This window comes from Sabethes cyaneus, chromosome 2 (assembly GCF_943734655.1).
Source record: "Sabethes cyaneus chromosome 2, idSabCyanKW18_F2, whole genome shotgun sequence".
In the NCBI taxonomy this organism is placed as follows: domain Eukaryota; kingdom Metazoa; phylum Arthropoda; class Insecta; order Diptera; family Culicidae; genus Sabethes; species Sabethes cyaneus.
In genome coordinates this window covers 187,546,930-187,570,503 of record NC_071354.1, presented here as the reverse complement: position 1 = coordinate 187,570,503, position 23,574 = coordinate 187,546,930, and the positions used below count along the sequence as shown (strand labels likewise).

The 23,574-nt window shown below is 39.1% G+C and overlaps 1 protein-coding gene across 1 annotated transcript in view; it reads left to right on the top strand.

Moving 5' to 3' along the window:
- The window catches only part of LOC128733538 (protein grainyhead), a 380,102-nt gene that overhangs the window by 222,908 nt on the left and 133,620 nt on the right, over positions 1–23,574 (top strand). The window contains exon 2 of the mRNA XM_053827190.1: positions 17,054–17,225. Coding sequence (XP_053683165.1) covers positions 17,054–17,225 — 172 coding nt within the window. The remainder of the gene's footprint in view (positions 1–17,053; positions 17,226–23,574) is intronic.

Here is a 23,574-nt window from a genome sequence, read left to right as displayed (position 1 = left end):
TAAATGGGATATTTTCATTGAAAAATGTTATAATTAAAATAAATGATATAAGACACTACCAGTTAAATTCAACAAAATTTCGGCAGTTGTAAAACTATATAAGAAGAAACGGTGACGTTGTGAGTTGTGACTATTCGAGTGTCGTGTTATCTTACATAAAAAATATTGCAAATCTGTTAACAATAAACGACAAAGTTGTTCGAAAAAGACTTTTGTTTTTGATGTTCTTGTTCTATGAATTATCCTAGTATATCGAGAAACAACAGGTTTCAAGATTCTTTGGAATCCGTCATCAGATCTACATTCTCTTGTAGATTCTCTTGTTTTAATACAGAATTCCTCATTTGGTTCGGCAGACTTTGGTAGGCTGAGGATGAAATGTCTCTAAAAAGAATCAAGAAAAAAAATCATTCTTAGTCCACAGCATTTTTAATTAAATTGGAACCATCAGAAAAATATCGGCTCAGTTAATTGGATTGTCAATTCAATTTTACAGCCAACACTTACTTATACGATTGTATGAGCTTGGTTACTTTCAGTTATTTCTGCTTTTTACTTCTTTTAAAATTATTTTAATTATTCACCAACCGAAATTCAATATTGAAGGTACAACATAACCACGTTAGTGGGTAGATTGGAACATGTAGTGTACCGCACATCACTGGTAAACCACAGCAAATCAATTGCAATTTTGACTTTTAGAAATCCACCTTTCGAGTCCCCCGACAATCGACCGGACGCGACGCGACGGTGCGTATTTCTCCGTATCACACAAACCATTTTAAATTTATGTCGTTAAGTTCTAATCGAATTAAAATGAATGGCCACGGGGCCGTGCGGTTCCGCGGCTTCGCGGTACCCGCTCAAGGCTCTAGCCGGGCGCGGTGGTGCAACGAGTCGACCGACCGAGGGAACCGCGCGCTGATCGTTTGTCGATTCGTAACGATTGTCATAAAATCGGAATTTATGGACCAAAAAGCAGCCACCGCAGCGAGAGCCTCTAAGAGACAGAGATAGAGTCTTTACGGGAAACCTAAGAAAAACTGGCATGCACAGAAATTATAATATTTTTTTTTGTATCTTCGACGATATTTGACGGTGCGTTCGTTCTTCCCTTCCACTTACTGGCACTGACTAAGGTTGCTGCTGCAACCGTGCGTGTTCCGTTTTGGAACAATTGGTTTATTAGAGGGTGACTCGATCCATCGCATCGCATCGCATCGTATCGGTGGCGGGAAGAAAAATGCTTTTTTAAAAGTTAAACTTTATTAACCTAAAGCACGGTGTGAAGAAGGATGAACCGGCGAGGAGGCTGGGAGAGGAAATTTTAATTTATTGGATTAAACAGCTTACGTTGAATCTTGAATGTTTTTCTTTCTCTTGCCGAGCGAAGTCGCTTTGGAGGTGATTCCCGGGCAGCAGGTAGATTTCTGTTCAGGCAGCCAGCGGTGGGACAGAATTTTGTGTCACCGAACAATTTTTCACACACTTCGTTTGCTTTGATCACTCTGCTGCTGGGATCCGAGGAATGTTATTGAGCGAAGGAAAATAAATCAATTGATTTAGGGCGCCCTTTTAATGCATTGATAATTAGCTAATGTTATTTTAGTGACGGTGACAACCAAAAGACGGTTTTGGGTTAGAAATAATGCAGGATTCTTATTTACATTTACACCTACCAGAGATTGAAAAGTTGGTCTGAAATCAAGAAAAGTTACATGAAAACTATTTATGTTTAAGGATGTAATTGAGCAGAATGTCGAATGTCTTTAATCGTTTTAACCCGTTTCCAAACAGTAGTGATTCACGTCAGTCTGAACATTCAAATATTCATCTAAGATGTTTACCACTATTTTCCGCTACTGGAATTATGCCTAAAGCAAATATGGTCCACTGTTTATATCTGAACCACCTTTTAGAGCATTTTATTGCTATACTTTTGTTGTCAGACTGACAACGGTTTTCGCTCGTGTCGCGTTTCCATTTAGATGACTGACTATCATACAATGTAAAGCCCCACAAATTCTCCAAAAAGTATCCCCCTGAGGGGGGCGACTGACTGAGGCGAGATCTAAGATAGCGTGTTCCACGGATTTCTCTAGCCATCACGCCTTGAAACATTGTAGTCGAACGTCGCGTCGCGGTGGAACGCTAGATTAGCACCACCTCAGGATGGCGACCGGTGCGATGGCAGCGAGATTCTACAGCAGATATTTCTATCTGGCGTTCATTAAATCGTGACGATATTTGCACTCATTTTATCACTATCCGTCGTCGTTGAGATTGAAAAATATTCGATCAAGGAGAAGTGGAGCAAATGCAATCAATTTAAAATTGATTTCTCCAGCGAATGCAATCTAGCGCAAAGAGTCAGCAGCAGCAGCGATAACGAACCGATCGCTCTCGATCGAATCTGTCAAAGTTGACTGACAAAGCAGTTGACGGTCAGTTTAAGTCGCAACAGCAGCGTGTCACTTCCGTGTGACGAAGTTTAACTTTTTTTCTTTTGTTTTATCTAACTCATCCAGAATGAGCGATTGAAATTTATGTTAATTTGATAGCTACAGCCTACAGCTTTACGCAACATTATCAATTTTATGTGTTTTTCAATGGCTGGACAAAAATTCCGCGACGTTCGTTAGTCAAAGTATTTTTTCCCCTCAGCATCATAATAACTGCGGAAACAGAAAGAGCTATTCGCATCTCTGCCTATTTTTGGAAATGGGTACATTGGATCACTGCCGGCGTAAATTGCAATGGCTTTTTATGAAAATTATCGCCATCGGCTAGTTCCACGTAAGCCATTAAGGGTCCGTACTAGTGATAGTATTTGTGAAAGTAAGGATTTGCTTACAATGAGGCGAAGGAAGATGCTTTTCTGGTCGTTTACGTTGCAGCATATTTTACCCTACAGTCGACTGCAGTAGGTAAGATGCAATGCGAAGTAAGCAACATAGCACCGAAGCGGACAACGCATTTTCAAACACAATGCCGTGCAATTTCTGCAGCATCAGCACTTGCCAACAGTTTCCTTTTGATTGCCGTTCGTTGGTATTTTCATACACAGGGGGAAGTTTTATTGTTATTGTTCGATTAAAAGTAAGAAAATAGTCGGTAAGTGGTATTGCGTCTCTTGAATTGTTTATAACGTAAAAAGGAGCACCAGTTTTGGTTTTGCTAAAATCTTTCTCTTCATTCTTTGAAATAAGCGGTTTTGTAATATTCCTATCCTTTTTTGGTTAGTTTTTGTGATTAATAACAAAAAAATTCTTTCTATACAACAGATCGAAACAGGACTTTGAAATCGACACAAGCCTGCAAGTCTAAGAAAAATATGTATCGGTCAGACTTATAAAGAGTGATTTAGAAAGGTATAGAGCTAGCTAAAACTTTTTTTTAACCCTCCACTGATCCCCACACCAAACAGCTCATATCGAGAGCCCTCTGGTAGTGGATACTTACTAACAAAAATTAACGCAACGCGGAGTATAAAACTACAACAAGAAAGACAAAGAGAAATCCCAATGGAACATTCGTTCCTTTGAAGGGCTTCTAAACTAAGTATTTAGTATTTAGTGATAAAGCTTATTTCACAAAATAAAATTTAATTAAACAAGATATAATTAGGATGTAGGAACAAACTAGCAGGAGCCAGAAAAACCCATATATGCAAATGGTTGACACATTACATAATATATTCGTTTACATTCATTAATAACGGGTGACAACTAAAATTTTGGAAATTTTTTCTCAAGCTGTCAAAAAAGACAAAGATACACGAAGAAGATCTGATTTACCGAAATCAAAGATACATTGTCCATTGTTGAAATAAAATTAGTGTACATTTGAAAACGGTCCGTAATCGGCTGTTCGGCAAAGCTTTCGTTTGATGCCCGAACAGGAGCGTCGAACGGCCGTTTTGTCAATTTTGCGAATGCATCTCTTGATTTTACCAATCAACTGTTTGCAATACGTGGCTCTGCTGTTATTTTTGTACACCTTGCAACTCAAAATTCCGAAAAATCTGCGATTGGGTGCACTGAGACAGATTTTTCGGGTCGTGGTTTTTGGGTACAAATTGGAAATACAAATTTCCTCATAACTCGAGAACTAATCAAGCAAATGGAACCAAATTTGGCATGTGAAGGTTTTTGGGGGCAAGAATTTTTTCTATGGTGAATTGAGACCCCTCCCCACTTTAGGAGGGGGAGCTCTCATACAAATGAAATACAAATTTCCTCATAACTCGAAAACTAATTAATCAAATGGAACCATATTTGGCATGTGGGTGTTTTTGCAGGCAAATTTTTTTTCTATGGTGAATTGATACCCCTTCCCTCTTTAGGAGGGGAATTATGACCCCTCTCCATTTTAAGAGAGGGGGCTTCCATACAAATGAAATACAAATTTCCTCATAACTCGAGAACCCATCAAGCAAATGGAACAAAATTTGACATGTAGGTGTTTTTGCAGGCAATTTTTTTTCTATGGTGAATTGAGACCCCTCCCCACTTTAGGAGGGGGGAGGGGCTCCTATACAAATAAAATACAAATTTCCTCATAACTCGAAAACTAATTACTCAAATGGAACCATATTTGGCATGTGGGTGTTTTTGGAGGCAAGAATTTTTTTTTATGATGAATTAGGATCCCTTACCTCTTTAGAAGGGGGGCTCTCATACAAATGAAATACAAATTTCCTCATAACTCGAGAACTAATCAAGCAAATGGAACCAAATTTAACATGTGGGTGTTTTTGGAGACAAGAATTTTTTCTATGGTGAATTGAAACCCCTCCCCACTTTAGGAGGGGAGGCTCCTATAGAAATGAAATACAAATTTCCTCATAACTCGAAAACTAATTACTCAAATAGAACCATATTTGGCATGTGGGTGTTTTTGGAGGCATGATTTTTTTATGATGAATTAGGATCCCTTATCTTTTTAGAAGTGGGGGCTCCTATACAAATGAAATACAAATTTCTTCTTAACTCAAGAATTAATCAATCAAATAGAACCAAATTTGGCATATGGGGGTTTTTGAAGGAAAGAATCTTTTCTATGATGAATTAGGAGGAGGAGGAGGGGGACTCCCATACAAATGAAATACAAATTTCCTCATAATTCGAGAACTAATCAAGCAAATGGAACCAAATTTGGCATGCGGGGGATTTTTAATGCATGAATTTATTTTATGATGGTTTGAGACCCCTCATCCCTGTGGTAACACTCGACTCAATTTTCTACAACTCACGCTTAGGCATCATTTTGCACCAAACCTAGTTTCAGGGGATACAATTTCTCAAACATAGTACCTAAAAAAATAAAAAATTCGCCCATTTTAAAAGTGATTCTTGAGCCTAAATGGTGCCAAATTCTTTGGAAAGTGCATATTTCCTCTTATCAAACACGTAAGTGACGTTTAGAATAAAAAGCGCAAGTTTTATCATTTACCTTTTTCACGTGGAACTGCTGAAATTTAAAAATTGCGAAAATATGTTTTGTTCCGCCTTTAGAAAAACTTGAATATCTGGCGAGATTTGAACATACGTCCATACTTTCTTCAGCAAAGTTGTTCGTCATAAAATTTCCTATCTATACAGTATAGCTACGTTACTCTGAGACACTGTTCGATACCCTGTTTTGACGTTTATTTAAATGAAATTTCAAATTTTTGCAGGATTCAAAAAATTTTTGTAACCAAATATGACTCCAGACATGCCACCATAACTTTTTTATGAATGTATCAGATCTCAATGATTGTGAAAAAATAGTAAAGTACCTTGTTTCACCTACTTTAACATTTTTAAAATTTTTTTTTTTTTTAATTTACTCTTGAAAAATACCATTTTTTCATAAAACTCAAATGTGCGACTAATAAATCGCGGCGACCAATGTTGATGTCATATAAATGTTTTGTTGTGACACCCTAAGCTATTATTTAAGGAGTGAGTCCCCGGGTTTTCTGACATAGTGCTATTTTAGGACACCCAAATGAGACAGCATTTCGCAAAGATGTGTGTTATTTGGGTTTCTTTTGACTTTGTCAAGGTAATTATTTTTCAATTGAATCAATCTCCAGAGGTTATAGGTCATCCAAGGACAATGCAACTTGTTTTGTATTTAGCTGAATTTGCAATTTTACCATGAATAAACTAACATCTAAATAACCAGCAAAGCCTTGGGTTTAAACATCTTTCCAAGACTTGACCCTTCTTTATCGACAGACTTCCCAGCCGGTTATTAGAGTACAGGATAATTACGTATAACAGGATAATTACTAAATAACAGCTGCAAATTGTATAAATTTCTCCCGAAAGCTATGGTTCAGCTCGATAAGCTCAGCGCTCCACGTCCATGATATAATTGTCCGATCGAACCATAAAATCCGCTTCAGGGCCATGATCATCGCCCTTTCTGTACACACAATTAGGTGCCCTTATTGTATAGGAGTTGTGATTGCAACAAGACGGCGCAACATGCCACGCCGCATGTTTGGCGGAAAAATAATTTCACTCAATGAACCCTTGAAAATGGCCTCCAAGACTCAACTTAATATACACGATTTGATATATTTCATATACTGATGCATATACGGCTTCCATTCCTGCAAAAAGTAATTGAAAATTGGATTACTTCATCCGATGTGCGAATGTCAAAAACTGGTACGCAATCTATCAGTTTTTTTACAAAGTTAAATGATGATTTATGATTTACTCGAGTCATTTCGTTAGGTAATTATTTCACAACCTACTTTTGATATTCAAAAATCATCCTATGAATATGTAAACTGGCCTGTTTCGTAATGGTAAAGAAACTTTTAACGGCACTAGCATATATCCTGTAGCACCAAGCAGCTCATATCTGCTACCATCAACAAAGTTTCAAATATTTACAACCGGAACCAAAGTCGTAAAAATACACACTTCACCAGCAGCAGTTCGTTTGATCCCCTGCGCATCATTTGTTGATCTCGTTAGGAATTCATCACCTTCGAAACGGCGGCGGCCGGAGAAGACGCTTTCGCAGCTGACACGTACCTACAACCCGACGGATGCATCCCGAATGAGAGATCGTTATCACGTTCTTCGCATGCATCATTCGATTCGATCCGCGCCACGCCGCATCGCGTCGTCGATGTTTTCCCCTTGGCGTGGCCATGTTTGACAGCCACTGCGCACCCGGTAGCCACCTCAGCTCTCAAACGGATCCCATCGAATCGGAGCTGATCGTTATCACACATCATCGTCGAGTGTTACCGATTTTTTACCACCGCACCGGCGTCTTTCGGTGCCGTTTGGACCTACTAGTATTTACCTACTGTAGTCACGACTTCCAATTCCTAGGAATTGGAAGTCTTTACAGTTACAGCTGGGCTGCTCTCGTTTTTTGTTTGTACCGTTTTAAATTTTTTTCTTTGAAACCAATCTGTTTTCCTATCCACAACGAGGGCACTGCCCACATGTCTCCTTCTGTTTGATTTTTTTCCTGTGACCATAGCATAGGTTAATCATATTACGAAATTCTTCAAATTTGAATCAAATTTTTCAATCGAGAAAATCCACGGTAGCTGCCAGCTACCGACGATTAACCCTAAGCCTACCGCACATAAGCACATTGGCGGCGGTTGGGTCTCTGAAATCCGACCGCTCCCCCGAAGGGCTTTCAGACGGTTTGTTTTACCTATACCCCTGCCTATCAGAGTACTACAGTGATTAACGAGACGACCGTTTTCGGTTTTCCTAATCTGAACTGACATTTATTTGGCCTATTGATCGACAACGGTCGACGGTATTGGCCCTGAAGCGTTACTTGGTAGGACTGTTTGTTTGAATAAGGATTTTTTCTCCGAAATTTCTACGTATTTGCTTTTTAACTGTCAGGATGATTTGATGATTTGAAGAAATGGGATTTTCAATCAGTTTTAATTATTTTACAGGTTGAAAATGCCTCTAAATAATGTTCAGTCAAGATAAATTCTCGGTTGAATTGTTAAGTTTCAACACTTGGTTCGGAAAAATTCTCTTAACCATTAATCTGTTCGATGGCAACATAAAAGTGGCATTAAACTTTTCCTACTTGCATCCCCAGTGGTATCAATTTCATCGGCCGGGCTTGGTAAAGTCTCACTAAATCCGCTACTGCTTACGCTACTTCTTCCCAGCATTCGGAAATAAATAAAGAATTTAACTGCAAACATCGGTTAGATAAACTAAAGCGGATGAAACATTTGTGTACACACACAGGGAGGGATTGAGCATTCCGGCACTACTGAAGGGTCGGCATCGTTCCCGGCGCCTTCGGTGCTCAGCCTGAAGAAGCAGTGTATAAAATTTGAATATTTCTTCGATAAAAATTGCCGTACAGCGATATCTCATTATTATTTATTATTTCTACTCTTGCGATCGGAGGAATTCGACATCCCTCCAGCAGCCCGGAGAGTGCGTGAATCGAAAACACTCACTCGCAATAATTTATAGAATAGTGAATAAGAAATCCGCTTTCTTCAACCAAGATTGAATCAGGGATCATGTTCAAATCCGAGATTAATTTCCTTTCATTCATCTCCGAGGGCTGCCGGAGTTTCGCCTGGGACAACTCCGGAACGCACTTGGGCGCGAGGATTAATCTTTCAATTTCAACCTTCGTTTCTCTCAATTACATTGCTATACCCGCACCCCAACTACCGCACATGCACCCGATGAAAGTCATGAGAAATGTTTTTTTTTTCGCCTCTGTACAGCGTGTTTTGCCGCCACGCTCACGAGAACATGCCAACAGACAGATTGTTTCCGTGGAAAAAAGGAAAAATACAACTTTGTCCTTACACGATATTTCAACGGCGGATGTCGTCATTGATGGAAAGCGGTGTAACATGGCGCTGTGTCAAAACAGGGCCCTCCATAGTGATACATATTCCAAAGGGCTCAAAGGGAAAAATGTTAATTAAACACATTTTCACCCCACAAATTTCCGAACCGACGGTCAACCCACTCAATTCGTTCAAAAACAACACAAAGTCAGTGGTGTCAGCCGTGTATATTTTTTTTCGGAACTCGTTCAAACGCCATCAGCTTCAGCCAAAAATATGTTACCGCGCCTGACAAACACCCCAGCGTTCATCGTAATAAAACCAAAAATATTTAATCAGGGCGAAAAGATAATAAAAACATAAAATCTCCTGCGTTCGCCGTTGCTGGGAGCTTTGGGCAGGCTCCCGCGCACCTTGGCTTATCGAAATTGACTTCAACTTTTCGATGTTGAGACTCTTTTTCTCTCTCCAAAACTCCAAAGGGAACCAGCGAAAAAAAAGCAAAATCGGGCCAATGAAGCCGCAAAACACACACGTACCACAGGGACCACAGGATTGCCGCCAAGCGAGCAGTAATCTTTCAAAATTGACACATCAATCATTTTGATCGAGGGATCTAGAGCACAGGCTGTCTGTGGCAGGTCACACAGACTCCACAGCACGGATACGGGTTGCTTCCCAGCAGGCTGGCTGGTGGTGCGCAGCGCCGCAAAGCAAACTGGGATGTGAAGTGAAATGAAACAAATTTGATCCGTGCGCGACAAGTGAACTGGAACATGAAAATCACATTAGGAGCGACGAAGCGGCTCGCGGCTATACCGCCGACGAGTCTCCTCAGTCGACAGGCGGCCAGGCCAGGAGAGAATCCGCACGGACACTTCGGATGGGCGTCGTCGGTCGGCACTTGCTTGATGCCAGCAGAGTCAACCGTGCTTTAAGACTGTTGAAATAAGATTGAAAGATTTATTTGAGAGGTAGAAGGAAAAAAATACGATATCGAAGCAGAGCCGTTGACATGTTGACCTAGTTCTGAAAGAACTTTTTTTTTATTGCGGACAAAATCAATTTGTTTTGTCAATTCATTAAATTTGTTATGATTCAATATTTATGTGTTCAAATATGTGTTGCAGAAATCGATTGGAATTGACAACAAAGTATTGAATTAAAATTGCTGAATTTAATTACGGCCTTATGTTACGAAGTATAGGATGGTATTTTCAGCATGCTTCTAATTACTGAGTCAACTATTCCGTGTTATATGAGCCTGAAAAACCAACTTGTCATCACGAAACAAATGTGCAAGAATAGTAGTAAGAATTTATATTGGTAAGAATTAGTGATAGTTTGCCCTCAGGATATGGAGAATAGAGGGTAGGCCCAAAATAGAAGTAGGCTGAAGAACCATAACTTTTTTATTTCTTAACCCATTATGACCCGCGGTATATTGAAATCAAATATTAAATTTCGTACATTCAAATTTAATTAATCTATCAAACAAAAGTAAAAAGGTACAAATTTTTGCTCACGTTTCCCAACTATAAGGCAGGTCTTCAATCATGACTTCAGCAAAAGTTGTCATAGAAAAGCATGTTATAAAAGGGACCTTACGGAAAGAATGAAACGTTTAACATATTGCATTTGTCGAAAACGTCTACGTCAGCGTTTTGTCTTGCTATTCTGTTCCTCTTCGCTCTGGGTCGGGTCCCATTAGTGGTAATCTGGTTTAGATATCGTTGCTCGAAAGACATATAAGCTGCATGTTTGTTTCTACTACATATCTGCCGGGAAAGGTGGAACTCGACCAGTCATCACATAACAAAGGCACTGTCACCAATCTTCTACACGATTGTAAGAAACACGCTGCTTGAGCCACAAATGTTAATACCTGCCTAAGTCTTAGTCTAAAACTATCAGCATCTTTGGCTCGAGCAGCACGTTCCCCACTAAATCCAAGATTTAGTTGAAGTCCATTTCCAATCCCTCCAAGTCCAAGTCCTAATCCAAGTTCAAGTTCAAGCCTAGCCTGACAAAATCCTAGGCCAAGTCCAAACCAAGCCTGGCTAAGTTCTAGTCCAAGTCCTAGGCCAAGTCCAATTCCAAGTTCAAGACCAATTGCAAAACCAAATCCAAATCCATGTCCAAGTCCGCATCCAAATTCAAGTCCAAGTTCCTAGACCATGCCCAAGTCCAGTCTAAGTCCAAGTTCTAGACCGTGCCCAGACATAAACAAACGGCGTGGCACCCGATCTTTCGGAAGAATGCTTTGGTCTGGAAAATCGAATAATCGTAGGATGGCGAATCAACTATTACTTATCACAAACACCGGTCGATCATGTTGAAGATTCCGGAATTACGGCTGCAGTTAGATTTGGACATGGACACGAAATTAAATACGAAGTTTTACTTAAAATTAGCATTGCCCTTTTTCATCTTATTCACTCACACGTTTTCCTTATTTTCTGTTCCGTTTTTTGTTGTTGCATTCACTTTCCTTCTTTTTGCTTCTGTTTTTCCTCTTTTTCTATCGTTTCGACAGCAAAAGGCTGTCCTATATTGCCTGTTTCCGTTTCCTTCCGTTTTCCTTCGTTTTCTGTCTCTTATATTCGATATATTCTTCCTCTTGTTTTTCACTCGTTTTTTGTTAACTTCTTTCCGTTTTTTCACTTCTTTTTCCCTTTTTCGTTTCCAGTTATCGTCTTTTTCTTAGTTTTTATCCATTTTCTTTTTGTTTTCCCTATTCACCTGTTCCGCTTTTACTCGTTTAGATGACCCTTTCGCCTTTTCCTTCATTTTCGTCACGTTTATTCTGTTTCAATTCACTTTTTGTCTTTATTTTTCAGTTTTCCATTTTTTATCTCCTGTTTTTGCTCTTTTTCTCTCCCGTTTTATTTTCTTTTTCTTCTTCTCCTTTTCTATCCCTCCTAGTTTTATCCTATTTTTTCTCTTTTGGTTTAATAGTTTTGGTTTCGTTTTCCCTCTTTTTCGTACCCCCTGTTCTACTTTTTCTGTCACTTTCGTTTTCTTTTTCTATATCATCTTTCCTCTATTTTCCACGTTTTGCCTTCTTTTTCACTCGTTTTTCCTTTTTCTATTCACTGTTTTCTCTTTCTCTATCCTGATTTTTCTACCCACATTTTTTTTCATTTTCATATCCGCTTCGTCCGCTTTTACTCAATTCTAGTTATGTCCTCCTTTACTTTCACGTTCTGTTTTTCTTTTTCGTTAACATTTGTCTATTGTTTTCATATTTTCTTTTTTATCTGTTTTCCTTTCTTCTGCTTCCGTATTTTCCCTTTCTCTTTTCTTCCTTTTCTATCCCGTTTTCTCCTTTTCTGTCAATTTTCTCTATCGTTTTTTCGTTTGCTTAACCGTTTCCCTTCTTTTCCTCCTATTTTTCTTCTTTTGTCCTTCGTTCTCCTCTTTTTTGTTGTCCAATCTTTTCTTTTTTTCCCCTTTTTTACATTTCCTTTTTTCCACTTTTTTTTCTTTTGAAGTTCCATTTTCCCTCCCATTCTGTCACGTAATTTTTTTCGTTTTTCTATTCGTTTTATACAAGATTTTCTTCTTTTCTTTCTTGCGTTTTCCTCTTTTTTATCCCGTTTGTCCAATTTTGGCACGTTTTCCTGCGTACTCTTTAGCGTGTTTTCTCCTTTTATCTCATTTTTCCTATCTTGTTTCCTTTTCTGATCGCTCGGTAATCCATCTAAAGGACACCCTTTAGATGGATTACTGAGGGATCAGAAAAGGAAACACATCGGAAACACAAGGAAAAAACGCTGTAGAAAATTATCTAATTGACGGATCCTTTTCAAACTTTCAGACAATAAAATATAACACATCAGTAAGCTTTTAGCACATTTATTTCATTCAACTTCAATACCATAACCGAATGCTCGCACCTTACGCTTAACTCCACTCATAAGGTTCTGTACAACACCAGAGTGCTACTTCCTCTGATACGGAAACCCAATTTTTGCTTCATGTTTTGCTCAGATTTGTCCTTTTAAGGATGCTTCCGTAGTGTCTGCTTCAAAATAGTACAATATTTTTCGACGGGCTTTAGTTCCGCTGCGTTGCAGGGGGGAGGTTCATGTCCTTGGATATAAAAGTAACCCCGTTGGCTTCGTACCACTCCAGGACATCGTAGGGCCTTCGCGTTGCTTCAACAGAGGAAGCAGACACTTCTGTAGACACTCCTTGAGATAGATGTGCCCGTTTACAATCCCGGCAGTCACGAATGGCACACTCCATTTGCCAGATGAATAGATCGCTTGCCATAGATGTATTTCTTGGCAAACTTTGTTTCTGCTTCCTTACTTCCTCCGGAACACCAAACTTGTGCTGGGCGATGAAGAACAGTAACCCCGGAAGCTGCCGGAAGTCCGCCTTGACATAAGTTTCATCATCCATGATGAGACAATCAGGTTTCGTCAGCGTCTGGGTCTACAGTTTCCAAGCCCGTGACTTTCCCACCGTATTTTGCCGTCCGTCACGATTTGGATCCTTCTGCACTTAGTACGTGTACAGTCCCTACCGGTTATAGGCTCTCTGAACGAAAAACTTAGACAGATTCAACTTTTTGACCACATTCCTGACCGAATCATTGGGATTCTGCTTAAATGCTTTCACGACACGCTTGTGATCCTGATCACTAATAGAACATCCATTCTGACCGTCTTTCTCCTTCCATTCGATGCTCAGGGTTATATAGGGTATGTTGCTGCTTCGTCGTAATTGTCTATTCCCGTGCTATCCAACACAAATTATTAAAAATATCAGCATTTTTATGACACACAATGCAAAACTAGTTATTCCCTAATATTTTAGTTTATTGTCTATCATACACGATCAATCAAAGTGAGCTGAGATCTATTTAAATGCTTTTTATCATTAAAGAAGTCCTACCAGCCAAATTTCCTACGTTTTTTCGTGCGACGAAGAAAAAAATGTCGATTAATCGTTTTAATTTCCGTCATTCGTAAATGAAAATAACTCACTCAAGGCATTCTCGTTATTCTACAGCCAGGAAAACTTGCCTGACCTGCAGAAATTTTGCAGAATAACATTTGTCATGCCGTCCTACACAAATACATGCGCGTTAGCTTCGTAAGCATTATTGTGATTTTTAGATCGGACAATGAAAAATTTAGATGTACGGATTTTAAAACGGTACGACGAATTTAAGAAATAAAGTCAGTTGCGTAATTTCAATAATATGCTTTAATAATCGCTTTTCAGTGATTTCAAAGTTCACGAATCGGAAGGTAAGCATGTTTTAGCCAAATCAGCACAAGAACTTTTGGAGTATTCATTAAATTCATCCAACAAATGATGAAAATTAGAATGGCTTTACTTACTACGACGGGAATTAGAAATAAATCCTAGTAATATTTAATCACCCGGCTCGCCGACTCTGAGTTGTTCCTTGTTTTCCGATGTTTTCCGATGAGAGAGTTGAGGATTTTCCAGATGCTTGCGCAAAATCAATTCGCGACGTTGCTTTTCAGATGACGCCATTTTTACAATTTCCGAAAAACTGACAGTGATAAAAATACAGTGTAAACAATACACTCTAAACCACTTCTACCCAAATTTTCAATAGAAAATACTCCATTGGTAATTTTCTACAGCGTTTTATCCGTGATGTAATTTGATGTGGGACACCTTCTATGAATATGCTTAAAAAATTTAATTTCATAAGAAACTGTTTCCTTTACACGTTGTTTGATTCATGAGATATGAATTTTTGAATTAGGTAAATATTCAGGAAAACCAAGTTTTTAGGTGAAATAAAAAGGTGGGGCACGTGCCGAAAATTGCCGAAAGACCCTACTAGAATTAAAAAATCGCTGAAAACCCGCGTTAATTTGAAAAATGATTCGAGCGATGCTACTATAGAGTCAGCAGGATCGGTGCACTTGCCCCATAATTGTCCTATACTCTAGTAACTGCCTGCGAAGTCTGTCGATAAAGAAAAGGGTCACGTTCTTAAGGACGTTTATACCCATGGTTTTGCTTTATACCAAACTTGGCTCCAGGAAATCTTAAGAAAATAAATTCTCTACAAACATTTTACACCCTAACCAAAATTTGCAACATTTTCCTAAATTGTATAACACTAACTAAAGTAATTGTCACGTTTCACGTTTGCTTTCACATTTATTCATTGTCACATTGTAAACTGGCAAAGCACACCTCTGTTGGCTAATTCCTATTCCTACCTCCACGTGGTGCCGGCTGGGGTACGCAACCTCGGTTGTCGTACGCACAATGGCTCCTGCCCACATTAAGATTGCAGCCCCATCAGCGGGATAAGGACCTTAGGTTAACAGCCTACTGTACCGGAACACAAAAAGTTAATAAAAATAAGAGAAGAAATCTCTCTGGATTATTGGCAACGACCCCACATTGAAAACTGCCTGAAGTTACATCTCCTTTTCGAAAAAGACCACAACATTACTGACCGAAACGTCGGTTAATTTGAAATGGCGGAGAAACTGCAAAACCAGAATATCTTATTCAATGTGAAAGGTCGAAGGTGCAAACCGTCCAAAATCAATACAATTATGTAAAATTTAAATGCCTAGGATCTGTTAAATCGGAACAGACGTTAAATTCTGTGAAATCTTAAATGTCTGAAAAATCTTTGAAAGATGTCGATGAAATCCTAAGGTTTTAAATTTGTAAAATATGTTAATCTATTATTACGGTAAAATTACGGAAGATATCTACATGCATCTCAATAAACACCATACACCAATTAGTGGTCTTAATTTATAGAAATATTCAAATTTTGACAAATTGGAACTTTTGTTACCACAACGATCCGAAATGGAAGCAATAAATTATAACAAGGGCTGCTTATTTAAACAAAAAAAAATAACATTTTATTGATCTGTATCTCGTGACCATTCAATCGGAAAACAATTTCCGGATGAATCGTGCATTACTATTACCACCCGATGAATAGAACTAATTTGAGACTAATATACGTACTACCCCGGCCCGATTGAGCCGCTTTAGAGGAAACTGCTGAATCGCCATACCGTTTTCGGTCGAAAACGGCTTCCGACCGACGATGTTTCAAAAATAGTAATAATCGATCGTAAAATCGTGTGCACGCGGGACCCTATCCGTATGGGGTATCACCAAATTTGTCAAACATATCAAACGGGGACGGCACACAGCGAAACAAGAGCACGCAGCGCAGGTCGTAAATTTTATAACACCTTATTTGCGTTGATTTTTTTTTTTCTTTCTCCCTCCATCCCTCCCTCTCTCTCACGTTCATGCTGTGGTTTATCTCACAAAGCAACTGGCAGAGCCGTGTTTGAATGAGATCGTTTTCTTTTTGTTTTGTTTTGTTTGATTTTTGGGGCGCTGGAGGAAAATTTATGGCTCTGGTGGCAGTTTTATTTGTCGCTGCGAGCCGATCACTGAAAAGAAGTTCAATAAAGATTGAAAATTTTTAACGAGGCTTCTTCGTATCGGTCCACGGAGCGAGTTAGCAAGAATTTATGTTAATTTGTAGCCTCGATGCTCTTCGAAGAGTGATTTCATTAAGGCGCAATCATTGGATCCATCCGCGCACGCAGTAGGTGCGGAGAAAATGCGGAAAATGTGAAACCCTCCAGCTGGTTTATGTGTTCGATTTACCCTACCCAGGGGTGGAGTGGTAAGCCAAACGAAACGAAGCTGGAATCAATCTGCCCCTCTGATCCAGATAACACTAAGTGACGATTAGTACACACGATTGTCCTCCGGGCAGAAAACCAAAGCGAGAAACATCATTAAAACTTTATTGCAGCGTCACATTTGCAGCTTAAAGCCAAAGTGTATTTAATAATGGCAATAAAATTTATAAAATATTATATACTTTAATTATGTTACAATAAAAGCACCGAGCCAAAGCGAACCGATAAATAAAATGAAATAAAAGAACGAAACTGGAGTAACGCGACTCAAAGCAGCGACTCGGCGTAAAATGATTTCGCACTTGCCTTCCGTCTCGCTCGCTCGATTCGTTAACATTTCGCTTAATGAAACGCTGCGCTGAGTCCAAATGTACACAACAAACAACGAATCGAGCGGCGGCAGCAGCAGCAAAAAAAATACAAGAAACACATCCACCGAGACCGTATGTGCACAATTTATGACTACTGTGAGTACCGAGAGCACTCTTTACTAATGTTTTCCCTCTCTGTTTCTTTTTCTTCCCTTCTCTCACTCTCTCACACACAGCAACCCCACTGCAAAAATTAACGGCCAAACCACGCCTCTGGATGTTTCAGGCCTATCGCAAAATGATATACAAGGCATACTGCTTGGTTCACACCCATCATCGCAGACGATAAATGTCAAACGTGAGCCCGAAGATCTACGTAAAGAGCCGAAAAATTCACGAAGTCAAAAGGTAAGCGCAATATACACGATACATATTTGTTTTTCCCTCTCCCATGCGGACTACTCGCTGTCTCTCAGTCTGCTTTTGTTTCGTATCGTTTCGTTTCGCGGCGCGGCTTCCTCACTCGCTCTCGGCGCCGCGTGCGCTCGTTTGCGGACTCAAACTCATTCACCACACACCGATAGAGGCACCTGGTCTACACCTGAATGGGGAATCAGGTATGTCTACCTGAAGAACACTTGGCGATCAGTAACATTGTTGATGAGAATATAGACAATTTATTACTGCACACTGCTCTCCTCTGCACTCCTCCGGCCGTGGACGATTGCCCGAGCTCATTACGGGACGGGGACGGTCGAAGACAACCGCACTCGGCCGTGTAAGACCTGGAAAGAAAAGGGACACGGGGCAAATTGTATGTAGTTTGGCAACTGATGAGACAACAGCGCAACTTAACTCACGCAGATGATTTAAGGCAATCGGCATTTGGCGTGCAGGTCCGGTCCGGTCCGGTGTGCCTGTGTGAGCCCTCGTCTTCGGTTTCTGTTTCTGGCCAGGTCATTCTTATCACGTTTTTCGCACGATTTATGTCTCCTCTGTCCCGTTAATGTTGTGTGCTAGTGTAATTAAGAATGTTTTGCATTTCTCATTAGCAAGCCATCGAACGAACCTCTCACGCTAAAATGTCAAATTTATCCCGCACCGTTCGATGTTCCGAAAGGGGTATGGCTGTTGTCATTCTGGTTTTTTTCGGCCATAAATTGCTTTATGAAATATTTTTGGAGTTTCACTTCCTCGGGAATTTGGCATAATATAGTTGAAACCGTTTTGCTTTGTAACTGCGTCGAAATTCCACAGCGTCAAAAACTGTATTCAATAAATATTTTGCAATGATCAGTGATAGTCTGTAAATGATTTACTGAACTTATCCGGCTGCACAATCCAACTTAATTTGTCGTGTGTCTCCATGTGCTGAAGTCTGGATGGGCGTCAAGAGAGAACGCATGGCAGTTTGTAAATTAACGATGGGTTTTTCGAGTCCATTTCTAAAAAAGGGTCGAGCTCATGCTGCAACACAACCCAAGTAACAAATTGAGTTTTATTAAACTCTTATTGCAGTTAATAAAACAGGTAATAAACCCATATTCTTACTAAGGAAGATGTTGCAAATCGAACGAGAAGTTAACGATGTCGATCCGTACCCCGGTGAGTGTGAAAAGCATTGCATCCAACGCTTACTTTACTCATGCAAATGTACGACAAACAACCGCTGGTGCTTTGTGCATACAATTTGCTACCGACACACTCGCGAGCACATTGCCTCGTAGCGTCGTTCTGCGCAGTCCACTCATGAAACCAACAGCTCGTGGACTGTCAACAGCCGGCGAGCGTGGGTACGATGTATGGCTGTAGTTTTTGCTTTACTTCTTCTTTTCGTCTTCATCTTACTTCCCTACTTCACTCGCAGGCTATCGTGAGCGTTCGGTATCATCTGCTCAAGTTGCAATGATGTGCGAACGACCCTGGCTAATAGCTAAATACACACACGCAAAAACTCGTAGCTGGGCATGGAAAAATAAGAAAGAGAGTCCGAAAGAGATGGTTATGTCAATCTGTTTGTTAAAACTAGTACGCGCGTGTGAGAAAATTAGCCCACCCTAGTGCGGGTTTCGCAACACTGCATATGGGTCATTGCATCTCAAGTGAACAAGAAAATCGGAAAGATTGGAATCGGCTATTAGCGATTTTTACCTAATTGGCATAATTGTTCATTCCAACCCCACAACCAATTTCCCAAAGTTTTATGCAGATTGATCAATCCCCGTAGCCCCTAGTCAACATACATACATATTTTTGCAATTTAAAACGAAAAATGCGAATATCACAAAACACTCCCAATTTTATTTTCAAATAAGGCCATTGCAAATCATTTTAAAAGTTTTTGACAACCCTCCCCCCCCCCCCCCCCCTGGGAATTGGCTTGAAAAATCGGGGGCAAAAAATAATTTGTAGGATATGAGTTAATTTTTTTTTATAAAATCAATTGTCTGTGGGTTCTACAGCCTGAAAACCTTGAGTTCACGCTTCTAGCATGAAATAGAAATGGAAATTCAAACAGCGGAATTTCCGAAAATCGGCCAAAAATATTTTCTTTCGTTTTTGTCTTTTTTCGTAGATTTTTGCATGGAAATTAACAACGTATATATTAAAAGCAAGAATAGATTTGGTTTTCACGTTTAAACTTAAAATAAAAATGCCTAAAATTCATATTTTTTTTGCTCGATTAAAAAATTCTCTTTGTTTTTTTTCGCCCCCCCCCCCCCCCAGTTCAGTGGCCCAACACCGGAGGGACAACTTTTTTAAATATTTGTAATGGCCTAAGGCATTATAAATATTTTAATAAGGTTTTGTCCTTACGGTGTTGGGTGGCTAAAAAAACAAAGAGATTTTTTTAATCGAGCAAAACAAGCATTTTAAGCATTTTTACTAAAAGTTTGAACGTGAAAACCAAATCTATTCTTGCTTTCCATATACATCTTATTAGGCTTATACAAATTTGAGAAAAAGTTTATGTCACCCCCCCCCTTTGAAAATTTTCGAAATGTGAAGGGGCAAAAAAATAAAGTGTCATATTAGTCTGTTGCATTTTTTAGTGACAAGCGGATTTTTTCACAGTTCAATGAGTTTACATTTCTAAATTATCCAACATGTGCAAAGTTATAGTTATCTCGTTAGTCTCGATCAACTTTCTTTCACCAACTAAGCTTTCTGATACTGCTGCAAGTCACAGGCAACTATTGTGCTTAATGTTTGAGTTCCCGTCGTCGAAAATTGGGGTGCCTGCAATCAGACTTTCGGCTTGATGCCATTTTAATTTACCTTGTTTTACAAGAATTAGATGGAGGCAACAATCAATTAAACAATATATTAGTGAAATTTGGTACCGCTTTTGACGGAGATGTTCCGATTTTTGAATTGCAGTGGGATTATTTTTTTCCCTCAAAGGTACTAGATAAGATAAAAATAGAAACACAATTTTTCGGGGTTTCGGGGCTCAAAATTGGTCGTTTTACTCCGTAATGTCCAAGTAACTACCCTAATTTTGGAGGTAGGGGACGTAAAACTCAACGATACAGTTTTTACCATTCATTGGATGCATGCAGCATGCACAGGATGTCACTGAACTGTTCGAAACTTGAAATTTTCGAAACGGTGTGCATTCTTAATATTCAAAGGAGAGGCCTGATATTCACTAAAAGGTTGACCAAGAAACGTGAATAGCTTCAGAGATTTGTTTTCTTAAAACATGTCGATAGCACAGCATAAGTGTTCCAAGTTATAAAGTGGCAGGGACCTAATCTGCCACTTTCACACTATGGTTAGATTACGATACTATGTCGTGGTTACCGAGTTCTGAACTAGTAAGTGACACGGATTTCGATTATTAAAAAAGCAAGGTATCTAACGGAGTGACACGGAGGTTCAAAACAAAATGAAGGTCAAGTTATACGTTTGTGGCTCTCTACGGTGATCCTGTGGTACTCCACTATTATCAAACTGCTTCATTTCTACCAGGATGCTTACTTTATGTGCTTGGGTCGAAAAATTTTGAAGTTTGAAAGGGTTGAACTAAAATTTAAGTACTGTACAAAATATTTGTATTAAAATTTTAATAATATGGAAAAATAAACGCTGGTTTCTTCTCTTTTGTTTGGTTATTGAAGGTTTAATGTTATTATTTTTTTCTTGCCCCCCCCTTCAACAATATTTTGAGACCAGGACATAAACTTTTTTTCAAATTTGTATAAGCCTTATTTTCCATGCAAAAATATACGAAACAAACGACACAAACAAAAGTAAAATTTTTTGTCGGTTTTCGGAAATTCAATTGTTTGAATTTCCATTTCTGTTCCGTGCTAGAAGCGTTAAATCTGCTCGTACACTCGTTTTTCGAGTTGTTCTTTAGGCTATAGAGCCAACAGGCAATTAATTTTATACAAAAAAGTTTAACTTATATCCTGCAAATTATTTTTTTTTTTTATTTTTTGCCCCCTGATTTTTAAGTCTATTTCAAAGGGTGAGGGGGGGGGGGGTCGACAAAAACTTTTAAAAATATTTGCAATGGCCTAAATATGCTTAAAATGTTCGCCAGAAAATTCTGCATAAGAATCACTTAAGGCCATTGCAAATTGTCTTTAAAGTTTTTGTCACCCCCGCCCCCCTTTGAAATAGACTTAAAATTTAAGAATTAAATAGATAAAAACTGATAACATGATTTGATTGCGCGGCCAAAAACCCATAGAAAAAGTATATTGGGATATCTTAACATCAAACTGTTTCAGAGATATTTGAACCCGAAAAATGACTTTTTTGAAAATCTGTAGAAAAGCAAATAGCGCCCCTGCTAGGGGGATTGAAAATCGGCACAAAATTTTGGAATATTGGTTGCAGGGTCAGAATGAACAATAGCCTAGTTGATATCGTTGATGGTCGATTGAATTTTTTTCGATTTTTTGGTCACTTGCGATAGAATGAGATATAATGATGCATACACTACACCATCCCCCTTTCGAAGAATAATGTAGCATAATGAAATTATTCTATCCACCTTTTCGCGTGTGTAATGGCGGCTAGTGGGTACAACTTTCGGAAAAGGTTAGCATGCCTTTGGCAACTTTATTCACGTCAAGTTGATATTTGCCGCCTTGATTGTTGTTGTAGAACTTTCAAGCGTACGTGAGCGGAGTTCCCAAAAGTAAATAAACATTGTCGAAAAGTGTACCCACTAGCCGCCATTAAGCGCGCGAAAAGGTGGATAGCATTGCCATTCTCCAATTACACTATTACAAATATTTTATAACGTTTTTATCCTTCCCATGTTGAGCAACTGAAAAGAGGCGTGGGATTCAGAAAAAAAACAATCAGATTGTTTTGAACAAGCAAGAAAAATCAAGCGATTTTAGCGTTCAATCTAAATTTTAGTTATGAAAAAACCAAATTTATTCTTGCTTTTCGTAAATACGTCATTTTTATTTATTTATTTAACTTTTATTAACTCGACACTTCATTTTTCCACTAATTTTTTGAATTTTTGCCCACACTTCTCGAAGCTGCGTATTGAGATTAATGTTGAGCTCTCCTGATTTCTCGTCTAGCCTTTGCCCGTGCGATCTTATTAGACTCATTTGAAGAAAATTGTTCTATCTTGTGCAACACATCACCAGGCTGATCATATTCAGCATTTAGGGACTAAATGTTGATAGTTCGGCCAGTTAGCCGCTTGCATGATCCAACGGGGGCGTCTCGTAATATCGAGGTTACGTTGGAGAGGTGTGAGAATTATACGAGGGTGATCACTTGAGCATAGGTCTGAATGCACTTGCCACGAAAAGTGAGAAAGGAGACCGGCAGAGTCAAATAACAAATCAATAGCTGAGTATGAGTTATTACCAACGCTATAATGGGTAGGTGAACCATTATTTAAAATATTCAAATTATGCTGTTCGATCACGTTTTCGATTAGTCTACCCTTATCCCTATAGTTCTGTCCATGTTAGAAGGATAGTGTGTGTATAGAGTAACTCAGGAAACGATTTTTACAAATCTTCTAAATTACTTTCATCAATAAACATAGACGTACTGATTGCTTGTGATATAATAGATACCTTGTTTTTGTTCAGCATGGGGTGATATAGTGAATCTTCGAATAAATCTTCTGTTGTTGCTAGTATTTCATCTTGTTCTACTGTTTCGATAGGGGTTAAAACATTGTGTTGTAATGCATTTTTTTCTCTCATTTTGATTACATTATTATTTATCTCTAATGTTAGTGGTGTTAGATTAGCTTCGGTTTCTTCTGTTACCGGCTTACGCACTTGACTCACCGCGATTGCTTTCTTTGAAAGGACTGAGCTTTCAGTTTGATTAGCATCTCCAGCCTTGTTGATCGGTCGAGCAGTAGCCGCAGCAGCATCACTCCTAACAACAACAGCAGCAGCATTATTCTTGTTAGAAACTTCGGGTTTCGTTCTCTCGTTGACAGCGTGTTGAGCAACTTCAGCAAAGCTTCTCGTTAGCCGTGCTGGAATTGGATTCGGGGCCTGAAGTCGTCGTTTACGAGTAGCTTCTCGGATAGAGATTTTCTCAGTTACTCTAAGCTTCTGGATCTCACATTCATCTTCGTAAACTGGGCATGTTTTCGACAAAGCATGGTGTTCTTGGCGGCAATTTACACATACTACTGGTGATATACAGTCTTGTTCGTGGTAGAGTTTCGCACATTTTGCACAGATCCGATTCCCTCTGCACCGCTCCTTGCTGTGTCCAAATTGAAGACAATTAAAACATCTCATGGGAG